Raw genomic sequence first — 22,898 nt, 5'->3', positions numbered from 1 at the left:
CCAAGGCACTGACTCCCTGTTTGTGTTTGTTGGGGGTTTTTTTGTTTTGTTTTTAAACTTTTTCCTGCTCCCCAATCCCATTTTCTGTCTGACATCCCTGTTTCAAAATCAAACTATGCCGATCCACAGGGACAGTCTCAGGACATTCAAAAACAGCTTTTCCGTTTCATTTTGGGGTTTTTTTTAGAGCTTCCCACTAGGCCCCTATGAACATAAGATGTTTTCCCCCAAAACATGATGAATTTAAAATTATTCCCTTGCTGCCTTTGTAGTGTCGCTCATGTGCTCTGTGTCCTAGGGGTGATCTGCCATCAGCCCCACTCCAAGCCAACGCTGTTTTGAAGCTGCGTGTTTTCATACTTTCATATCTCTGTAAAAATCCATCACCCTCACAGTTGCAGGTTTTAAAACTCCGTAACAGGGGAGTGTTATGGACACTCAAAGGCCCACATGTTGCAAAGGGAATTAATCTAGGCAGATGTATGTGTCCACATGGAATCTGCCTCATTTAGATGGTATTGCATGTGGCTCTTTTTCTAAAAGTCCTGTGGTGCATGTCAAGTGATCTAGGGCCAATGACTTCAGCACTCACATGAGGATTACTCATCTAATTAGGGGGTTTGCAGGCTCTGCCCCTGCGTTTCTGTGCACTGTTAATGTCATTGTACTGACTTCGAGAACATTTGTCATTTAGCGGCTGGCTCTAGGGTTTGTTTTTCCTCTCTTTTCCCTGGTAGACGTGTCCCCGTAAGGTAGCGGCAGCATCGATCACACGAATGAAGCTCTTCTGTGCGCAAAGGCAGTAAGCGTAGAGTCTAAGTTTTGCAAAGAAGGAGAAGAACCTAGACGTTTCAAGGCACACTTAGCCAAGGAGGCAGAGAGGGGCTGTCCGGCTTTCCGGGCAGTCAGACCGCAGTGTCATCACCGCTTCTCCCCGCGTCACCGCACCCTTCCAGCGCTTCCCTCACGCCAAACCTCCCCCCCAGCAGCCACTGTCCTCCCTCCTTGTACCGCGCTGCCACGGCAGGACGCGTCCCGTCGGCCTCGTAACGCGGCTGTGGGCAGCCATGAGCACCCAGATGTGCTCCCCCCCCCAGCAGCTGCGCGGGCTCGTCTGATGCAACCACAACATCACCACGTGGCCACGCACAGCTGTTTCCCGCCGCCAGCCAATAGACACCGGCTCCGCGAACGCCGGAGGCGGGACCGTCCCACCTGCCCCTCGTGGATAGGTCGATCAGAGAGTCCATCTACGGGTGGGGCGGACCCTCCGGCCCGGCGTGGGCCAATGGGAGGCGGCACCGCCCCTGGCCACCGCCAGCGCCGTGGAGTGGGACCGGGGCCGGCGCGGGGGAGGCGCCGCCGCCGCGGGGGCCGGAGCGGGCCGAGCCGCCGCGCCCGCTCCATGGAGGCCGCGGCCGAGGCCCCGGGGGGGCCCGCGGCGCTCAGCTGTTTCTCCTACAACCAGGACTGCACGTAAGCGGGGCGGGAGCCGCGGGGCGGGGGGCGACGGCAGCGCGGCGGCCGGGCCGGGCGGGGCTGACGGCCCCACGGCCCGGAGTGGGGCTGGTCCCACAGCCCCCACGGGGCATGACAGCTCGGAGCGAGGCTGACTCCACAGGACCCCCGATGGGGCTGACCCTACGGGCACGACCCCCCCCCTCCCCTTGGGCGAGGCTCTTTGCCCCACTGCCCAAACGGGGCTGGGCCTGTGGGATCCCCCGGCCCCACAAGGCCCTATCCCCCTCTCTCGGGGCACGCAGCTCTGTGGGAGACTGAGCGAAGCAGAGGAATCACTGGGTTTTTGCCTCCCCAGCAGTTTGGGAAGTGTTTTTGGATGGTCAGAAAAGTGACTTTCTCTAAGGGCTTTGTCCGCTGACCTGTGCTGTGGCCACTTTGTAGATGGACATGTTGCCCAAGGCTCCGTGCCACCACACAGGTTCTCGGCAAGCAGCCTGTACTCACCGCCCCACCAGCACCGAGGCAGAGGGCTTCCTCAGGGCTCTCGCCCTTACCCTGCCACAAACCTGTGGTTTACCTGCTTCAAAGCCGATCATTTAAGAACCATTTCCAAGTGGGACAACAAGCATCCTGAAGCAGCGAGCTGCACACAGTGTCTGGCAATTGTAGCCCAGAGCCAAGATCAGCCCAGGTCATGGGGTACCAGATGAGAATCACAGATACCGGTCTCACACCTTTGCAGCACTGCTTTGCATTTGCTGTGTCTAAACAAAGAGTGCTTTGATGGATGGCAATGTTCCGCCACCAGCATAGACGCTTTGCATTGGTATTCTGGGCTAGCTGCTGACTTAAGACCTAGGTGTTGCTGCTTACTATATCTGGAATTGAGCAGAGCCAGCACTTGGCATGACTGCACCTTGCACTACATGCCTGCACCCACTGCCGTTAGCGGTGGGAGCAAAGCTTCTACAGCCCTCACAAGTCAGTGTAGATGGATCATCTCCTGGCTTTGGAACCAGCACCCTTTTAGGTCTCAAAGGTCCTTGTCTGCAGCCTCTCAGGCAGAGATTTGCCCGTTTGTTCCTCCAGCAGCCACAGGACCCTATGAATGGATGATAGTTTGCTGTCTTAGAGATACTTGCCTTCTGTAGGATGCAGTAGCAGAAAGCCAGATTCTTGGGTTTGTTACTTTATATGCTTTAGGTTGTGAATGGAAGCTGAAGTTGTGCCTTCAGAGCACTGTACCAGGAACTACCCATTTCCCCTACCTGCAGGGACTCTTGATATCATCTCAAGGCCTTAAGATCTGAACTAGTGGGTTTTTGTCTTGTCTTTGCAGCTCCCTGGCAATTGGAACCACAACTGGATACAGGCTTTTTTCCTTAAGTTCTGTGGAGCAACTGGACCAGGTCCATGAAAGCAGTAAGTCTTCTGTTTCACTGCAGTGGAATACTGGCCGACAGACTTCACCTGTATTACTGCGCTTCAGTCTGCCTCGAGGGGGTGGTTCTGCTCACTGCTGTTGCAGAGGTGGCATCTGATTCTGCTGTACCCATATCAGGAGAGGAACAGCTCTATTACCCTGTGCACAACAGTGTTTAGACTGAGCTACAGCCTTGGAGAAGCTTCTGAACAGTCAGCAGTACTTTAACAAAGTTGAAGGGCTCCCACAAGTTTAGACTCCAGCTTCTTTTTGACTGCTGTCAGTCTGACAGCAGCAGTTTGTCCTGCAAACCAGCATTCAGAGGTAGTTACCACTTGCATGTTTCAGATACATGGACAGGAGACCACAGACTCCCAGCACAGATGCTAGATAACTTGCAGGCTTTTAGTCCTATGTGGTATTTACAAGCAAGATGGTTTTAAGAGGTTTCCCATGTAAGAAGGTCATTCACAGCAGGCTTTCAGCTATTAGCTGCGCTCAGAGCAGCATGCGATACACTTAACAGCCCTAAACAAGTCAGGCCTCACAGAGCATGTATTCTAGTCTGGTTCAAGCCATGGCCAGAAGTGTTTCAGCTGAGATATACCTCACAGCTGGGATATGCTAGTCTCTCTCCACTGGCTATAGAAGGAGCCTCAGCAACCAGACATAGCTGCATCATCTGGAGCAGAGTCCAGGCTCCCTTCCTCTTTGTCTCACAAGCTAACTGAGCTGCTATACAGCAGCAAGCCATAGATTTACATTAAAAAGTATTTAGGAGTTAAGATTGCCCCCAGAGGCAGGCCAAAGACCAACGAGAAACAGATCCCTACTGGTGATGGGCCAAGACACAAGCAGTCCCCCATCATGGCTGCAGTCATTGTCATACTTCTAACACAGCACAGCCCAAGCACTGAGCACCATTCAGGGCTACCTACCCTGGACATCATTGTCCCTGATGATCTAGATACAGGTGAACCAGGACCATTGTAATGATACCTTCTCAACACAACAGGAGTCATCCCAAACATGGTCTCTGCAAGACATACCACACCACTGTTCACACCATGCCAGAGCTCTCTAGAGACCACAGCCCCAGTGACAGGGAAGGCTTAAACATGTCAGCCTTCCTAAGGAGGTTGGGAGAAATCAAGCACCACACAGAATAAATGGCAATTTACACACAACTTGTTCCTTACCTCAGTAAGCCCTAGCTTGTTCACTCCCTCCAGGAAAATCCCTGATCAAGTTGGGTGTGCTCCTCCTTTTTATAACCCCTTCCCAAGGATTAACTACAGCTGGAGGGCCCTGCCCAGGAGAGGCACAACAGCACTGTCAAAGGGGGCTGGTTTAAATTCTGCCTTCAGGGGAAAGTTGATCAACCCGTTCATGCCTGACCTAAATGCTTTGTGCCAGGTATGAGAAATTTTTAAGAAAAGCAAATATTGAACACCTTAGCACTGAGTGTTCCAACCTGATTCCCTCTTGAGTTGAGTCTTACTTGTTGCTGCAATCAAACCAACCATAAGCCATGCTAAAGACTCCCTTGCTTTCCTTCTGTGCCCAGATGAAATCCCAGATGTTTACATCGTGGAGCGTCTGTTCTCCAGCAGCCTTGTGGTTGTGGTCAGTCATGCCAAGCCACAGCAAATGAATGTCTACCACTTCAAGAAAGGGACAGAAATCTGCAACTATAGCTATTCCAGTAACATACTGTCCATCCGGCTGAATCGTCAGGTAAGAAGCTAGGGAGAGGGGTTAGCCAGAGTTGTCCCATTCTGGCTCTTTGCTAGTGTTGACGTTCCAGCTGGGACCCTGCTGCCTAGCAGAGCAGCGGCAGCCTGAGTGGGTTTGCACGGAGACTGTGAAGTGGGATTGGAGGGGTAGGTACCTGTCCTCTCCTCCCAGCTCCACTTCAGGCTTGGTGACCTCTGACAAAGGAGCAGGATGGCTGTGGATATCATCTGCCGCAACTGTTTGCTTCAGTAAAATGAACCTAAGTCCATAGGTTTTCATAGCAGTTACACAAAGGCTTTTTGTTGTCTGCCTTCTTGCCTATTCAGAATGCAGCTCTGCCAAAAAAAAAAATCACCTTTTCATCTTCCTCCATCCCTTGGATTCCACGTCCTGAATTCAGGCCCAGCTCTGCCATCTTGCTTGCAAATGACACCTTCAAAGTCGGTAACAAAACCCAGAAGTAACTTGAACTCTGTGAATGAGGTGAAAGGCTGCTTCTCAACTACTGCTAGCAGCCTTGTTTTGTTTTTAAAGGTATAGAAAACATTCAGGCCACTTAGAAGAAGGTCTTTAGGGTGTTATTCTCTGAATTGACATAGCCTCATGCAGCCCTGAGCCCTTTTGGAGGATTTTAAGTCATCTTTTCTTTTTGTCCGTAATTATTTTCAAAGTATATGCCATAAGAAGCAGAGGACATTTTACAATGAAGAAATAAGCAGTCTGTGTAATTGTATATAATCAGCCTCTCCTCAGTTAGCAACAGTGAGTCCTGCAGTAAGGCGCTTTCATAAGGAAACTCTGGGTTGAGTTTCCAGTAAAGCTGTGTTTGACCAGAAGTTCCTGTACTACAATTAAATCTGTCCTAAATTGATTTTTTTCACTTAAACTTACAATGGAGCTGGCAAAATAAGGACTTCCTTTGAATTGCAGATAGATATATATGTATAAAAATAAACTGGGAGGTTCTGCTTAGCAGCTCCAGCAAATCAGTGTGAGAATAAAATAAGTTCAGGCTTTTCCCCGTGTGCTGCTCTGGAGATTGCCTGAAGATGATGCATAGGCCCAGCTTTGCATCCACATTCCTTGGCTGCTTTATGAGCTTGGGTTCAAATCTTGGGCTGAGCTCATCCTCCAGCTGTAACACAGACAAACCTGGAGAGATTTGAAGATGCTACACATACTTGGGTAGATAGAAAAGAAATCACTGTTTCAGTCTACATTCAGTATTTGAATTGGTGGCAGTCAGGCTCTGCATGTGCTGTGACATTTGAGCCCTTTGCCTGGACTTCTGTATGAAAGCTATACTTCATTAAAAGTCCATAGAAAGCCACATCCCATACAAGGTGTTAACAGAGGAAAATGGTGGCAAATAAAACAGGGACAGGTCTCAAACAAATGGTGCATGTTTCGATTTGATCTCTCTGTGAAAAAGTCCTCAATGTACAAACGAGCGAGTCCCTCAGTTGTTGATCCATGGGAATTTTTTGTTCCAAGCTCCATTGTAATTCTCAAGTGTGTTAAGGTAGATCATAATTTGTCTCAAAGTGGGGAAGAAGGCTGTGCTGTGGGACTGGTGAGAAGCCGCCTTCTCGCAACCTCCCTGGGTTTTCATTCACGGCTGAAACCCTGCTGAGCTCTTTGGAGAGGTCTGATATTTTTCCATGGCTGTGTCCATACCCAGCACATTTAAGTCCTCAACACACAACTCAGTTATCTAACCTGATTCATGTCAAACTGAAGTACTGAAGAAAAATACTTGTGAGCAGTAACATTTTGTACAAGACGCAGTGCCTTGAACCCTGTGTAGCCATCACACCATGAGACACCTTCTCTGAGGCTCCATCTGCATGCACAGTCAGGATAAAACCCATTCCTCATGTCAGCAGGGTTTGCACTGACTTTAGCATGGGCTACAGGGCTGCATGGAGGGCCGGAGGCACAGAACCAGCCCTCTTCAACTCATGGTGAGCTTGTCCAGGCCTCCTTCACCTTCACTTGTCTACCTCCCACCCCCATCACTTTCTGGATTCTGTCCCTGTCAGTGTCAGCATCTCTTGCTTTGCCGTCATCTGGAAGTCTCCCTTCACCTGTATGTCAATAGCACTGCGTTTTGCAGTTCTGGGAAAGCACATGGTGGCTTTGCCGAAATCAGCTGTATAAATATTACTCTGACGGTCTCTGCGAGCAAGTTGATGGCTGTTACTGTCGAAAAGGCAAAGTCTTCCTGGAAATGCAAAATGGCTCTGACACAGCCCCAGATGCTGTGGTTAGCAGGAATAGAAGTGGGAAAGAGTTTGATCCGAGAGTAATGGTGGAGCAAGGCAAAGATTTTCTAATGTGGGTGTTTCAAGTTAGTGGCTAAGCTCCACATTTAGATACTAAATAAGTGGCCTCATTTCTAACGAGGTGGAGGCTTCCTGTACATAGATTCGGGTGCTCCAACTTCAGGAGCCTGGATGGACTCTGGCCTTACATTTTTATTGCAAAGTTTTCAGCGCTTCTGGACACTTGGCACTAACGTAGGTGAAGCTTGCTGGGCTTAGAAAGTACAACCCCTCAGCCAGATTTGAAGCCTGGTCCCAGAAAAAGCCTCTATGCAAAATGCCTCCATGGTAACATGCGGAGATCTGCACCAAGCTGATACATAAAGCTGAGTGGTCATGGAGATGGTGACCTGGCGCTAAGGTTATAACATCAGGCTTCCTTTTTCCTTTCTGCTTTTCCTCCCTATTGCTTGGCAGCTCCTCTCTTAGAGGCTGCCTCTTGGCTGGGTGGGTGTTCCTGACGAGTCCAGTAGAAGAGGTACAAGCACATCACCTTGGAAATACCCTATACCCATCTGCCAAGGTGGGGTAAATACTCGGTGTGAAATGCTAACCACTGTGACTGCCCCTGAACAAATGTTTCCCAGCCCAGTTTTTACACAATTCTGCTGCACAAGTCAGGGCACATAAAGGCACATCTTGCCTGCTTGTGCAGGATGGAAAAAGAAACACTAATTTGCTGAACAGATGCATTAAGTTTAGCAGCAGTGGGAGGCCCACCACCTAAATGTTCACTCCCAAATCAGGAAAAAGTCAGGGCAAGGGGCACGTAGTCCCACCTGTAGGCATACTGACAAACAGGATGGGCAGCCTCTCTGCTGCCTGGTCTTTATGATCAAAAAGTAATTTGCTATGAAAAGAACTGCAAAGAAAAGTTGGGGTAGGAATGGATGGCAATCAAGGCTCTATGGCTAGGGTATAACCCTGACATGTCTTCCTGTTCCTGGGGTCTGGGGATGTGGAAGATCAGCTCTTAGAGTTGCGGAGAAGAAGTCATGATGTTTTAGCTGCTTACTAAAGCAAGACCAGATGCAGGCAGCTCTCAAAAGCAGAGCTATACAAAATCAAAGGTGGTCCAGTGAGAGGGGATGGAGAAGCCGAAGAGATCATGTTTCTGTTACATTTCAGTGTGTGAGAAATTCCTGTTGAGTTTTTCTGACAGCGAAGATTTGGGTTTGTGAATTGTGGAAGCAGCAGACAGAGGCACCGTGCCCGTGCTGGTGAGGTTCTGTGCATGTCCCTTGTGTCCTTGCAGAGGCTGGTTGTTTGCCTGGAGGAGTCAATTTACATCCATAACATTAAGGACATGAAGCTTTTGAAGACTATTCTGGATACACCTCCAAATACAACAGGTAAGCATGGGAGAGCTGTGTGAAACGGAGAGATCAGCTCTGCAGGAGCTTTATAGAGCCGCAACACTCATGTTAGAATTTAAACCAGCCTGTGGCTTGTGTATCCTAATTCAGCACTGGGGAGCCAGAAATGCATGGAGTCAGTCAGTCGGGCTTAGAAGAGCAGAAACCCTGCTCTGTCCTGAGAAAATGTGTCAAACGAGAGCAGAAATGGTCAGCGTGGTTTGACTTCAGCTCCCAGGTTCGATCCCTTCCTGTCCTCACATGGGATGTCTGTGCAGCTCACAGCTTCCCGCAGTGCGCCTTTATTCTCTTTCACAAGCGGAAAGCTGTAATACAGGCCAGGACCACAAGTTTCCCTCCACATATAGGACAACTTGAAACTCTCCCTCCGGAGCTCCCTGCCTGCCCTTCACTGCGGCCTGCGTCAGAGAGTCCCACAGCGTTTTCACTCTCTGGACAAAGGAGCCCCACTTCCCCCCACTGCCAGCGTGAGTCAGCTCTGCAGCATCATGCCGTGCTGCAGAGCTCGGAGCTCCCTGCAGACCTGTGGTTAACCCAGGTTCTCATTTGGCCATGGACATGTACTGCTCTGCTAAGGTAGAAAGCTCCTGAGATTACTTACGGGCTTGGGGTCAGCTCCCAAAGCGATTAGCACTGTGAAGATTGCTCATGGCAGAAAACACAGCCAGGCAGTGCTAATTCCCTGCCAGGGAGTTCCCAGGAGCCCAGGCTGCCACCTGATGTTATTCCAATATACGCTGCAAACCCAAGGGGCAGGGCAGGTGGCTGCAGAGCAGATCCTCTCTGTGCAGCATAGGGTGAATCCAGCTTTCCTGCTCATGGGAGAGGAGCTATTTTTAGCCACGGAGAAGGAAACTTGGCCAAGCGCCTGCGGCAGCGCTGCCGTGCGTTGCTGTGATATCCCGGTCGGTCGCAGGCTGCAGCATCATTTCACGGGTGGTTGATCGGGAAGCTGCTGATGTGCTCATGCCTGGCTTCTGGGCTTTCAAGGGACGCTCTTCAGGCGGCTCCCCTGACCTACTTCAGGTCTCAACAGATGGCCTCTCCATGTGGATTAAACATACTAAATACTGCAAATATAATTAAAGTTTAAAACGTTCCCGAGAAAGCCCAGCAGTGGCAGGAAGGACAGGGATACCCAGGCCTGAAGCTGTTCTGCAGTGGGACTGAATGATCGGGTCGTGGTTTAAGAGCAATAGCAATCAGCACTCACCGGGACAGGCCTAGGCTGCTGTGGATCACAGGACTTCACAGGGGCTTAATTTTTTAAAACCCTTTTACTGCAGCAGCTGTCATTGAAATGAGCCGAGTGACAAGCGCTGTGCCACGTGTGCTCCTTTTGTCCCTGGACCATCTGCTTTGGTCCCAAGCCTGACCTCGAGGAGAGCGTGTCCAGGAGGCCAGGGCAGTCCAGCCTCACCACTCTTTGGACAACCCTTTTCAGAGCGGGCATCTGTGGTGAGGGGGTGTAGGATCACACCGCAAGCGTGCCACACCCCGAAGTGCACACCCTGGGCACAGTAACACCAGCATGGTGAGGACCGGGATCTGCTGCACACCCACCGGCCTGTCACAGTGAGATCCCTGGCTGTTCCTGGCCAGGACCTGGCTCCTGGTCTAGCCTCCTCCACGCAGGAGAGGAAAATGCCTATGGTGGGCAAGCCTGTTGTTCATGTGTGCTCACACATGTTGTTTTTCATGTGGCTCCCGTCAGGGGCAGGATTTGCACCGAGGAGGATGCCATGCTCGCGCTGACATGCGTGCCATGGGGACGCATCTCTGGGATGGCTGCAGCTTTGGAAACCACCTCATGTGGCTTCCCCCAAGCCCCAGATCTGCCTGGACCTGCTGGCTTGGGGGCAAGGCCAGGCTTCTCAGACATGGTAGCTTTTTTCCATGCTGCTCGAGGAAGCCACCTGTGATGTGTCATTCCCAGAGGTGCCACCCTGAGCAGCACCAGCCTGCCTCCTCCCTCCTGAGCCTGCCACTGCATGCACCAACCCTTGCCAGGCCGTGGGGCTGCTGAGAGCAGAGGAGCATCTTCAAAGGCTGCCCGTGTCCCTTGTGATCCTTGTTCTTTGTGTGTCCCTGAGGTCAGCCCAGTACACTCGCATCTGTGTTTTCCCCTGGCCTGGTTTCCCGTCCGCCTCTCCCAGCCAGGCGCGGAGCAGAGGGAGCGGGTGACTCACACCAGCCGCTCAGAGCTTGCTTTGTTTAACTTGAGCATTCTCTAGATCCTCCACTTCGAGAAAGGGCTAATCCCCCATGCTGCCTGGGATGGGGGAAGACCATCCTGAAAAGACACCCTTGCTCATCACCAGCAAAGTCTCTGGGCTACCTCTGCCTTCCTCCTATGCCTCTCTCTTTGGGTGCCTTTTAATTGCCTGCACTTCACTGCTGCTGTGCCTCTTCTCCCCGGTGCAAGCTGTCCCTGGCATGATGTAAATGCCTCTGATTGATAGGGAGTGGATCCCTGGGGCCCCGGCTGATCCTGCAGCTCCTGGCTCTGCTGCGGTCTCTTTGTTTAGTTATAAACAATGACCTAAAACGAGAGCTTCAGCCCATCTTTCCCCGCTCCTGGGCCTGGGCCAGGGCCGTGTCCTGACATGACGGGTTGCACGGCATGTGTGCGCACATCCGTGCACATATGTGCACGCATGCGGGTGTCCTGTTTGGGGAGTACGGCAGCATCCTCGGCAGCATTTAACCCCGCAGCTTCCTCTGCACGTGAGACTAGCTAGGACCCTCCAGCAGGGGCCAGGAAGCTCAGGTCGTGCTGAAGCCTTGAGTCGGATTTGGGAGGACTGTGAGCACACGGACGTGGTGCAGGAAGTGAGACCCTGTATAATTCTGTATGTGACAGGATTCACTGGGATGGGTCCTTGGCCAGCAGCAGAAATGAGAGGCAGGAAGAGATGCTCTCTTTTTGAGGTCACCTGGGGGACAGGCGGATGGACATACCCACACACACATCCATCCATCCCTGGGAACCTTTATGCTCATGTTGGCATAAAAACAGTTGGCTATCACGTGGAAGAATTCCCCCTGTGATAAAAATTTAGCTAGGTTCAAGTTCCTTCTCAGCCAGAAACTCCCTGCACAACTGTGACATTTGCTTTGTCTTTCTCTGCTTCCCTTTTCTGCTCAGAGAAGAAGGAAATGGCACTGCCCAGCCCCACAGCCGCTGCCTTGCCGTGCCAACCTTCACGTGCCAGGCTTCATACCAGAGCTGTGTCCACACTCCACAGCTCATCTGAGCTTCTGACCGGGCACTTGCACTCTGCGCATATGTGGAGGTGCCCAGATGTGCCTGGACAGGAGTCCTGTTAGCCCTGAGACCAAGATGTCCCTTGCTGTGCTTCATGCACCTACTCCTGCCTTCTCAAAGGAGATGATAAAGAGGGAGAAGCCAAGAGTGTGCCCAAAAGCAGGACCTGGCCTCCTTCTGAGTGGCGTCTGGGGAGGATGGTGGCTGGGAGAAGGCAGCCGTACTGTCCCATGCCAGCAGGTGTCCCCACGGCCGAGGCATTGCCAGCGCGCCGCTGGCCTGCGCCCGGTGCCGGACACTGCCCAAAATGAGACAGAGCCTGAACCCCCTGCGGTGTCCGTGGCCACGTTTCTGCTTTCTGTCCTCCACCAGCAAACAACCTCAGCTGTGTCCTTCTCGCCTTGCCAGGTCTGTGCGCTCTCTCAATCAGCCACGCCAACTCCTACTTGGCTTATCCCGGCAGCGCGACCAGCGGAGAGATCACGCTTTACGACGGAAATACTTTGGTAAGCACGAAGCTCGCCCATTTGGATACCGGCAGGGACTAAAAACAAACAAAACCACAGCAAAGCCAACAGGGCCTTTGGGAAGGGTGAATAAATACAGTCCACTGAGCTGGACTGCAAAGGAATTGCCTGGGGCAGGCATGTTCCCCAGCCCCCTTGCTTGGACGCCATGCAAAGCCTCTTGGAGATCAGGACATCCATCTCCCAGTATGGGATATTAAGGGAAACCAATTACCACCTAGCCCGAGGACCACTGCCAGGCTGCCACAGGGGTTCCTATAGGGGGTTCCTATAGGGGCTTCATCAGCGTATCCCATGGGATTGATGTGACCAAGGTGGCTCAGGGAGGGTTGGAGCTGCTCCAGCTGCAGCACAGGACCTGGAGCAGCTGCTTTGCCATGCTGCAGGCTGGAAGGGATGCCGGACCCAAAGTCACAGAGAGGGTGAGGTGCCCAAAGCCCGCTTCAGAAAATCTGTCCCTGGCTGGAAGCAGGATCACGATTATCTGCTGTTTATGTCACAGCTTTGGATTACATAAGGCTGTTGCTCTGTACGTGCAGCGGGAGCTAAGGATCTGCATCAGGGGAGGAGTAGAGCATAAGGGGAAAACACGCTGCTGCTGTGAGAGGTACTAGTGAGGGCCTGGGCTTCCTGCAGGCATTAGGGTGGTGTCGCTGCGGCAGGATTTGTTGTACAGCCGAATGAATTGCAGGGAGGCCAGATCTGTCTCTGCACAAAGAAATGCCAGGCTTCGGAGACGGTACAGTCACGATCCCGCAGCCTGGAGAGGTGGGGAGCTGAGGTCCTCTGCCCCTGAAATGAGCTTTGTGTAATCACAGGGGCCATGGTAGATGGGGAGTGAGCTCAAAGCAGGGCAAAGATAAGATGTGGAGGATGTTGAAGGGATACCGTAAGTGTGATACGATCCCGCGGATCCATATCGGCAGGCCTGGATAGGATGCGAGGCAGGGAACGCCCTGCCCTTACACAGTCCAAGGAGCAACATGTCTCTTTGCACTCACTTTACTTTCTGCCCTACAGAAAACAGCCTGCACAATCCCTGCCCATGACGGGCCTCTGGCTGCTCTCGCCTTCAACTCCACTGGCTCGAAGCTGGCAAGTGCTTCCGAAAAAGTGAGTGAGCGCTGCTGCGAGCATCCTCCCTGCTGCCTGTGCTCTCTGCCTGCGGCTGGCAGGGAGTCCCAGCCAGCTCGGCTGCCTGGGGCATAGCGAGCAGGACCTCTGAGCTGCCCATTCTTAAACACAGCCAAGGACTCTGACTTTTAACAGGCCAGCGTATCCGGTTCAGATTGACCCTGGCTGGCAAACAGGAGGGGCCTTTGCACATCCTGAGTTTCCTGGATGTGTCAGAGAAAGGGCTCACGCTCTTTTCCCCGCTCCTGCATGATCTTTCCATTTGCATTTTTTGCAGGGCACAGTCATTCGTGTATTTTCCATTCCTGGTGGGCAAAAGCTCTATGAATTCCGGAGAGGGATGAAAAGGTCAGTTCATTCTTCTGTCGGTGACAAGTACACAGAGGGCTCCTGGAGCAGAAATGTAAATACAGAGACAGGGCAACGTCAGGTCCTGGTGGCTTTGGCATCTTTTGCAGAAAGAAAACAAGAGCGAGCACATCAGATAGAAATGTCATTGTGCCAGACAGCCACGCTGCGCCCAGCTGCCTCCGGCAAGTTTAGTGATTCAATTCAGTGTGTTGCAGAACGGGGCAATTTCAGAGAACAGAGGTAGATTCTGTCCATTTACTCTGTCCTATCTTGTTTCTTACTTGAAATAATGAAGTCCCCAAAGTCATCAGCCCAACTCTTGCCTTCTCAAAGGAGGTGTTTTGAAGCTACTAAGTCATTTGCACAGACCCCAAGTCTCGATGGCGGGCATGGGCTGTTGCTGCTATTCTGCAGGCTCCCTCAGATCTTTTCAGTAGATATTTTCCTGACTTTTCCCCGTTCTCCATCCCTGACCTACGTGTGATTTTACACCTACTTCTGCAAGGACAAAAACTGCAGTGACTGAAACACCTTGGCCCTGCTGAGCCAGCGCAGGAGGAGATGCTGCATATATCTGGCTACCCAGAGCTTTGGATATCCTCCCTGGCCTTTGCAGTAGCAGAAGCTTTAGCTGCTGTAGCAAGACCGGCACAGATGTTCACTCCACAGTCAGCTCTGTGAGCAAGGACATTTCAACCTCTCTGGCTGTTTGTCACTACCTCAAGGCTACCCCCAGCTCTGCTGAGCAAAGGGATTAGGGAAATGCTAGCCAGTCAGCCCGCAGGCTTGGCAGCAGCCAAGCAGGGTGTTCCTCGCCATGTTTGGGTCTCCTTCCTCCCCGTCCCTTCTCTGTGAGCAAAACTGAGCAGCTCCCCTTGAACGGTATGCCATGAAGTGACTAATCCTGTCTTTGCTTGGCCCTAGGTATGTAAACATCAGTTCTCTGGTGTTCAGCATGGATTCCCAGTTCCTGTGTGCTTCCAGCAACACAGAGACCGTGCACATCTTTAAACTGGAGCATCTCACTGACAGGTGAGGGGGTTAGCCTGGGTTAATCTGCCTGCCCCAGGGGTGTCTCTGCTTCAGACGTCTGCCTTTGTGCAGCTGGCCTCCATTTCCTCACCACGTACTCTGCATGAGCAATACCAGCTGCAGACCATCTCTTTGGCTTCGTGTCCTGCAGGATTCACTCCTTGGAAAAGCTACCCACTGCATTCCTGCTGCCAGCCTCTCCAGGCCTGCTCTGGGTTTATTAGCTGCCACTGTCCCCTGCCTCCTTCCCGTGTGTCCAGCTGGGCTGGTGCACAATGTGTGCAGATGCTCCCAAGAAAGCCTTTGCATTTCTGAGATCAGGATCATTTTGGCTGTTTTGACCTGTTTTGTCACGGCTGATTGTGGTAGCCCCACTGATGCCTCTTTGTGACCCCCTCAGCCGTCCAGAAGAGCCTCCGACCTGGAGTGGTTACATGGGAAAGATGTTCCAGGCTGCTACCAACTACCTCCCTGCTCAGGTATCGGGCATGATGAACCAGGATCGAGCCTTTGCCACTGTCCGCCTGAACATCTCTGGACAAAAGAACATCTGTGCCCTCTCCACGTACGTATTGACATCTGCATGCCCTCTGCCACGCCAGCCTGTGAGCAGACACAACTATCTCTGCAGAACACCACCACCGTGGCCCCTTATCTTGCACCCGTGCCTGCAAAGCACACAGCATGGGTGCGTCCTGTATCTTTGTGTGAGTGCGGATGTGTTTGGACTCATGATGCTTTTCTCATTAGGATTCAGAAGCTGCCTCGACTGTTGGTGACTACGTCAGATGGACATTTGTATATCTATAACTTGGACCCGCAAGATGGAGGGGAGTGTGTCTTAATTAAGAAACACAGGTAACTGCACCTCCAGACACATCTGATACAGAGGCTGATCTTTAAAAAATTAAGAGAAATTTTACCTGAAAGCACAAAATGGAGCTGTAAGAGCAAGAACATTAAAATTGACTTTGTGATTTTAGCTGCCTGGTCTGACAGATGTGGGTGGGAACCGCATCAGCAGGCAGGGATGTGGGGCTTCTTGCAGAAGAAACCAGAGACATCTCAGATCCCTAGGCAGTTGTGGGACATCTCAGCTTAGACAACAGAGGTGGGCAGGCTGTGCCTTAGGAGATGCCTCCAGCAGCAGAATGCTGACCACCATGGTGCCTGGAGAATAGAGCACCTTCTCCAGGCGTGACTGGGTGCTGGAGAGCTGACTCTGGGGGCAGGATGGTGTGGAGCAACACTGGGAGCTTCCGTAAACAAAAACTCGCATAGATGCACGCCTGCAGGCATGCAGTGCCAAAGCAGAGTCCTCCGTGCTGCTGTTCAGTTTGTATGCAAATTTGATTAAGCACGTAACCCTCCCCACACACATCTGGGCTACTTGGCTCCAGATGTGAAGCCTTCGGGGTGGGGTGCGATGTAACATGTGCTCTAAGCCGGGAGGTGGCTGACAGCCAGGAAAATGCCAGCAGTTTTTTGAAAAGCCACAAAACAACAGCACTTCAAAGCTGCGCTGTCCAGCGTGCTCCGGCCGCCCCGCCGCCTTCAGACACCGCTGACGCCCGCCTGCTCCCGTCCCGGAGCGGCCGTCCAGAGCTGGCAGGCCGGCTTTGTATGTGGGTTCCTCTTAGCAGCAGAGGACTGAAAAGGGCCCTTGGGTCATGAGTTACGTTACATCATACTATATCTCTGCTTAAACTCCGTCCTAAACTAGCCAGCGCTGCTTTTCCCATCTAGTCCGCTCCTGTTGGAAGCCCTTTGGAGCCCCCTCTGTGATTAGAAACACTGTTTGCCTTTGTAACCTAAAGCTTTTGTGGTCAATCTGTTCTCTTCTATTCTCGTGCCAGCATTGTCCTCTAGCTGAAGAAGTGCCTTCCCTATCTTCTGCTTCCCCCCTGCTTTACTTGTAGAGCACAATGCTCTCCCCCTCTGCAGCACTGCTAGGGCTGCAGGCAGTGCCTATATGTGGTGATGCAGATGGGTGATGTGCTTCAAGGAGATGTGGATGCATGTGCTTGTCTTAGCTGGTGCTAGGGGAGGAATGGCTGGGATCAGAACTAACTCTTCTCCTCTCTCTTGCTCCCATACAATTAGTCTGCTTGGCTCAGGAAAGACGGAGGAGAACAAAGAAAATGACCTTCAGGCTCCATTACCTCAATCTTACGCAGCAACTGTAGCCAGACAAAGTACAGTGCCTTCAACTTCGACCATGCCAGGTAAGCATGGCATTGCCCTTCCTCAGGCAGAAGCAAGAAAGCCACCTGGGGCAAAGCAGAAAAGTCTCCCAACTTCCAAGGGTTCAACCAGAAACACCACTTGTGCAATGCAGCCTGGGGCAGCAGGACTCTCTGGAGCTCACCACGTTCATCCCCTGCCCCCAAAACAGGCCAGGCGTTTTCTGCTCTGCTTCCCAGGACCCCTTGCCAGCGCTTCTCCTCCTTGTGCAGAGCTGAACCACAAACAGGCCCGCCAGCAGAGCCATAACCACATCCGAGCTTCACAGTTTGTCAGACGGCAGCTGCTGCCAGGCTGGTTTCCAGAAGTTGAAACCGTGGATGTAGAAGTCAGATCTCACTATTTTTGTGGCAATATTGCTACAGATTCTCCCAAACCTGTTACACCTTACCCTAACGAAGCTCGTACTGAATTGTTGCAGCAGAAGACTGGGTGACTATCTCATTGTATACCCAAGTCTAAGGGTCCACATACAGATATAGATCTTATTCTGGAATTGGTGCTTACATTCACGGTGGGAGGAGGAAAGCTTCTGCCACAGGAGCTAGCCAGGTATTCCATTCCTGAATGTGTAGTGTTAATGGAGATACCTTTCTCTTCTGCAGTCTCACAGTGCTCAGCCAAAAAGCCAGAGAAAGCAGCTCTGTGCTAAAAAGGTGATAAAATAGTGTCTCTGCTGTTTGTTTCCAGCCTCCTTCCATCCATTTATCCGTAACATTTTGTATTTTTACTTGGACAGGTTATTCAGAGGACGGTGGTGCCCTGCGAGGAGAGGTTATCCCAGAGCATGAGTTTGCAACTGGACCAGTGTGTCTTGATGACGAGAATGAGTTTCCTCCTGTGAGCATTCGGGACCCCTAAAACTGCAATTCAGGCCTCATGCTAAGAAGAAAGTATTAACCTCTTACAGAAGAGATACTGTTGCCCGCACATTGTCCCAGCTCACTGTGAAGCCTAAAATAACTAATTACATCATAGGGACAGTGCCAGGAAAAGTACACCCCCACTAAATGGCAGCTAGGGATGGGGCAAAGATGATCAAACCTAATAATAATTAGAGGTGGATCTGAACAAACGAGTTGAATGAAGTGCAGATGCAGAATGATGTTCAGATCCAGATCTGATCTTTGTGCCTTGCGCAGATGTCTAGTATTACCAGGAATAGGTTTAATTTGAACAATACCACCATTTAGAAATAAAAACGTAATACTCCCTGTTGTATTAGTTTATAGAATGCAACTGGGACATACCTGAACCTCACCAGTCTCTTCATTGTCAAGCTAACTGAAAAGGCAACTCCTTTTCCAAGTACAAAGATGAAAGGCATAACAGAATTTTAAACTGTTTTATGATTTTTATATGGCACTTTCTCAGTTACCGTTGGAAGAAGATACTGGCTTTTTAAAATCTAACGTAAGCCTGGCAGTGTCATTCCAGCTCCTTTTCCTATTACACATACGTTTATTGTGTTAAGTATCTAACCCCTAAATGGTCAGATGCTAGTACCGTGCTATGATCTGGTTGTAATCAGCAGTGTCTCCATAATGGTAATGCATTCATACAGCAGAATATTGTAATGGATTGCAAGTTGTAGACTTGGCAGACCTTCGAATCCCTTACTCCATTTTTACATACCCTGCTGTTGGAGTTTTGCCTGAAGAGGAGGAAGTAAAAACTGTATTGGGATCCCAGGATTGGTTCCACATGCTGAGGCTGACCTCTGTGAGGCACTTTCCTATTAACGGGTGCAAAACGTTTAAAATTTAGATAAAAGGTGACTAGCTCATGACTCCTTTTGAAACAACTCTACCTAAATCCAACTCAGGTCGCATAAACCTTAGACCAAGTCTCTTCTGTTACCTGTAACATAACCTGCTGCAAACTGAGAACAAGAGCTTTCTAGTTGTCCTACTCCATTACCTGAAAGGGTATTTAAAATGTCCCTCTTCTGGTCAAAGTCGTGTGGCCACAGAGAAGCTGGTGGCCCAGGCACCTGGAGGGAGCAGCAGGGCCAGAGAGAAATCCTTTGCTTCCTTCTGATGAACTTGCTCTTGAACATGTGGTTTGGGGACAAGTAAATGCTAGCAAGCAGGAATCACGCTGCTCTTGAATGAGCCTTCCTGCTGGGACCATGCTGTGTAAAAGCAGCCCCAAACCCCTGCTGAACAACAGCAGGCACTTTATTAAATGAACTTTGATCTGTCAAAATCCTGTAGTTAACCTGACAGAGCAACTTACATGTGTAATGTTAGGGAGGAGGTGGTGTGGGAGGGAAGGAGCTTTGAAAAATATTCCCTGATACAGTGGCTTAGCAATTGGAGCTTCCACATAAAGTCTCTGCAGCTAGGGCTTCGGGTTTGCCCCTCCGTTGCTGACAGTGTAATGTGTTTTGCATCTGGTCTACCAGCTGGTGCGGCGTGGCTCCCACTGCGTGAGTGCATAAGGAGAGTTGGTTGGGATGTTTTGATGCTCTGAATTTCACTGAACTTCACTGTTTTCTTAGCGCTGAGATGTTCGGTCTCAATGACGCGTTCAAGGGGGGTTTCAGGCATCGGTCACTTCTGTGTGGAGAAGGAGGGAGAGAAAACCTGACCTTATCCAACAAAAATGTTTTGACAGCATTCTGCTTTGCGGAAACATGGGAAGGGTTTTGTTTGTTTTCCAATGTGCAACAAAAAGACATTTAAAAACCTCAAAACTTGTGACAAAATGGAATATTCACCCACAGCCCACACCACAAGTATGGCTTTGAACTCAGACATACTTTTGGAGAAACAGCAGTGCTCAGACCCAGCAGTTCCTCTCCATTTTGAAACGTCTTGCCTTCCCCTGACCTCAAGCAAGACTTCAGAGGCTCAGCTGTTAAGAGCAAGGAAAAGCAGCTTCAGTCTAACATATAATCTATTGCTGATTGTTGAAAACTGCCTCTTCATTAAACAGAAGGAGGGACAGATCAGAGAAGAGATGAGAAGCCCAAGGAAGGCTCATAGAAAGTGGCCTCAACAAGAGCAAATGTGGATGTTGCTACTGATTGTGCCAGGACTGCTGAAGGATCCTGCGGCAAGAGGTTAAACAAGTTCAGTTACGTCTCTTGCTTCCATTGATGGGGTGGATTAAGCGCTTTCAGGTCTGCTGTTGATCTTACACAGAAAGGACTCAGGCCTTATTGAGATGGACAGCAGGCTAAAGTCCCAGGTGAGGAGAAGGTGCCGTGCTTGAGACGTGCTGGGAGGAGGCTGCATCGCCCCTGCTCTGCATGGTCAGGAGGCTTTACAGGATGGGAAGAGCAAACCCAGCTCTGGCTGTAGATGGTTACGGTGATTATGGCTCTTTTCTGGTTACCTGCCTGAGCAGCTGCCACCTTTCTGTGGGTTTATCAGTGTTGGTGAGGTTTCCAGCGGTGTTGGGAGCTGTTGGTGTGTGCTTCGGGCCAGGCAGGGCACCGCTCGGCCAGCTTCACTGTCAGGAGCCGCTGTAGTGGCTCTCCCCACCAAGGCATGGTGTTTTGGGGTAGTACTGTGAGGTTTGACAAAAAAAATCCTACAGGATTCAGCAAGCAAGATGGCCTCTGTGGACCCGAGGAATGCACACCAGGGATCTCTCTTAAAACTTCTGAGATTAAGTAGTGATTTCTTCCAGCAGATTGCTCGGTGCTTTTCCAGGCATATGTGATCCGTCCTGCATTTGGCAGTTGATGTGAAGGCTTCATTGGGAGAGCCATTCCTTAAGTCAGGCTAGACTGCATACAGCGGTCAGCTCTTCAAGGACAGCTTCCCCTCACTGATACACAGTCTTAAAAAACATCTTTCTCACATGGATTTTTGGCTACCTCCAAAACTGGGCAGCTTGACTATGCTGCCAGAGTGCTGCTGCCCGCAGCAGTGGTTATGGGATGCGCAGGGCAGTCAGCAGCTCCTCACTGCAGCTCCCACTCCCGCCTGCTCCCTGGAAGGATGGGCAGGAGCACAAGCTCCAGCAGCCCGTGCCCCACGGCCACCCTCGACAGCCTGACATCCCCATGCTGGCAGCTCTGCTGTCTGCAGGGGGGAGAAATGCTCCCCCCGATCACTGCGCCAGCATGGGGTCCACACGCATCCCTGCTGCTCCAAACCATGGATCTTAATAGAAGCAACAAGATTGCAGATGCATCTTCAGCTCTGCGGGACCGGTATTTGCCCAAGTTCCTCCTCGCTGTTTGCTGGATGGTATTTCACTCGTTCTGTTACATGGATATGCGACGCTAATGATTTTAAGTGATTTTTCTTTTTAACAGCTGGTTGTTAGCAGAGGAAAGGCCACAGGTTTTGCAGTGGAGCTCTCCTAATACTCATGTTTCATGGGGGATGAGCAAGTTTGTCAGAACCTGACTGGCCTCTTCTTCCTCACGGCAGCTCCCACTCCGGTAGCTCACACAGGTACTCTGTGTGGCTGGGGCTTGCAGGATTAAGCCCAGCTTATCAGTACATTATCTGAGGTCCTTTGGGAAACATCCAGTCCAGTGCCAATGCTTGTGCCTCAAAACTGGGCAAGTGATGGTCCCGAAGCCCATGGCGGGACAGATCCCAGAGGGAGGAGCTAGCACAGACCCTCCTGCAGCTGGGGCCGTGGAGATCACATCCGTACCGCCGGGAGATGCAGGTCTCATCTGGCAAGGCTGGAGCTGAGAAAGGGCAGATCTGTGCCTTGGCTCAGGGTTAGTGTCCGCAGAGGCACCCGCCTCGGGTGCTGTAGCAGCCCCCCAGCTCTGCGCAGGCTCCATGCAGAAGTAGGTGCACATCTTACCCCGGGGTCTCTAGCCTCATCCCACAGCACGAGTAGCTGATGTGAAGTGGTTCAGGTCCTCGCTGCTGCCTGTTCTCCTGTGCGCCTGCTTTACTCTTTCACTCAAAGGTTTTGCTGACACTTGGGCTAAGCTTCCCCTCACCTAGTCCAGTCTAACATGTAGGTGTTTGACTCTGGGCTCCATCTGGAGACCCCAGAGAGACATGGTGATGCATGGCATCCGCCTTTCCCCTCCCATGCCGGGACCTGAACTTTTTAGGAGGACTTAGCCAGGCAAACAGACCTCACACCCAGCAACCAAACTCCTGCAAGTGTGGCTGTGCTCAGCCCAGTGCCAGCTAGAGGCAAGACACACTTATCACCCAGCCAGATGGTTCCTGTTCCCAGGACTGTAATTTGGGGAGGGGGAGAGTAAATAAATAAACCGCTCACAAATCTGCCTTTGAATGGAAAGTAAAACACTGTAGGACATCCCTCCCCCTTCTCCTCCCATGTGCATAAAACCAACTTGAAACACACCCTGTTGCTGGGAAAAGTAAGGCCGTTCTGTTTTGATTTTGGTAGATAATCTTGTGCCGTGGAGGTCAGCCGGGCAAAGCGAAGAGGTCGTGATGAGAAGCAAACATCCACGCTTAGGACAGCTGCTGGGAAGTGCTTTGGAAAAGCCAGGAGTTTCGAAGAACAGATTTGTGAGTCCCCAAGATGAGGGGAAAAAAAAAAAATCAAGGTGGGCCACTGCTTTTTCCTATGGTATGTTTAAGTGAATACCTGGCCCCGCTAGCCCCTTGTTTTAAATTGTGTCTGGGTGGGGTGTCAATGTACTGTATGCACATCGCTATATTTAACAAACTATATGTTAGAACCACAGTGTAAATGCTAATTTAATCAGATTTGTATGTAACCAGAATTTTATATACCCATTTGTCCCTTTTCTAATTTATGCTGGTTTATGTGTATAAATGTACTTATAGGAAGATATATTAAACTTATGTCTTTGTACAGTATATACATACTATTTTACCCAGGCAAAGTATTTTTGCAGTGATATTAGAGAAGAAGCCATTTGCTATGTTTAAAGACAGAATAAAGTCACAGTCTGTCCCTGGCACCTCGCTGCCCATGCTCCTGCTGTTCTTTGTGGGGCCCTAAAGATGTCAGTCTTGATTAAGTTTTATGAGTGGGAGAGTGGGTTTGGGGGACTGGTGCAAGGACAGCTGTTTCCATCCCACCCACCTGGCC

At 50.9% G+C, this 22,898-nt stretch overlaps 1 protein-coding gene across 1 annotated transcript; it reads left to right on the top strand.

Moving 5' to 3' along the window:
- Nucleotides 1-1,405: 1,405 nt before the first annotated feature.
- On the top strand, nucleotides 1,406-22,271 carry WIPI1 (WD repeat domain, phosphoinositide interacting 1; the record flags this gene model as incomplete). The annotated part of the gene is made up of 13 exons (XM_082008039.1): nucleotides 1,406-1,476; nucleotides 2,801-2,883; nucleotides 4,452-4,621; nucleotides 8,201-8,297; nucleotides 11,998-12,095; nucleotides 13,137-13,229; nucleotides 13,528-13,598; nucleotides 14,526-14,633; nucleotides 15,034-15,198; nucleotides 15,384-15,491; nucleotides 16,737-16,858; nucleotides 17,617-17,717; nucleotides 22,224-22,271. 13 exons carry the CDS (start codon nucleotides 1,406-1,408, stop codon nucleotides 22,269-22,271), a joined length of 1,335 nt encoding a protein of 444 aa, XP_081864165.1.
- Between the last annotated feature and the right edge of the window lie 627 nt (nucleotides 22,272-22,898).

The sequence above is a fragment of the Phaethon aethereus genome (genome assembly GCF_964289735.1).
Source record: "Phaethon aethereus genome assembly, chromosome: 18".
NCBI lineage: Eukaryota > Metazoa > Chordata > Aves > Phaethontiformes > Phaethontidae > Phaethon > Phaethon aethereus.
Note: the sequence above shows the minus strand (reverse complement) of the source record. Positions and strands in the feature narration are given on the sequence as shown.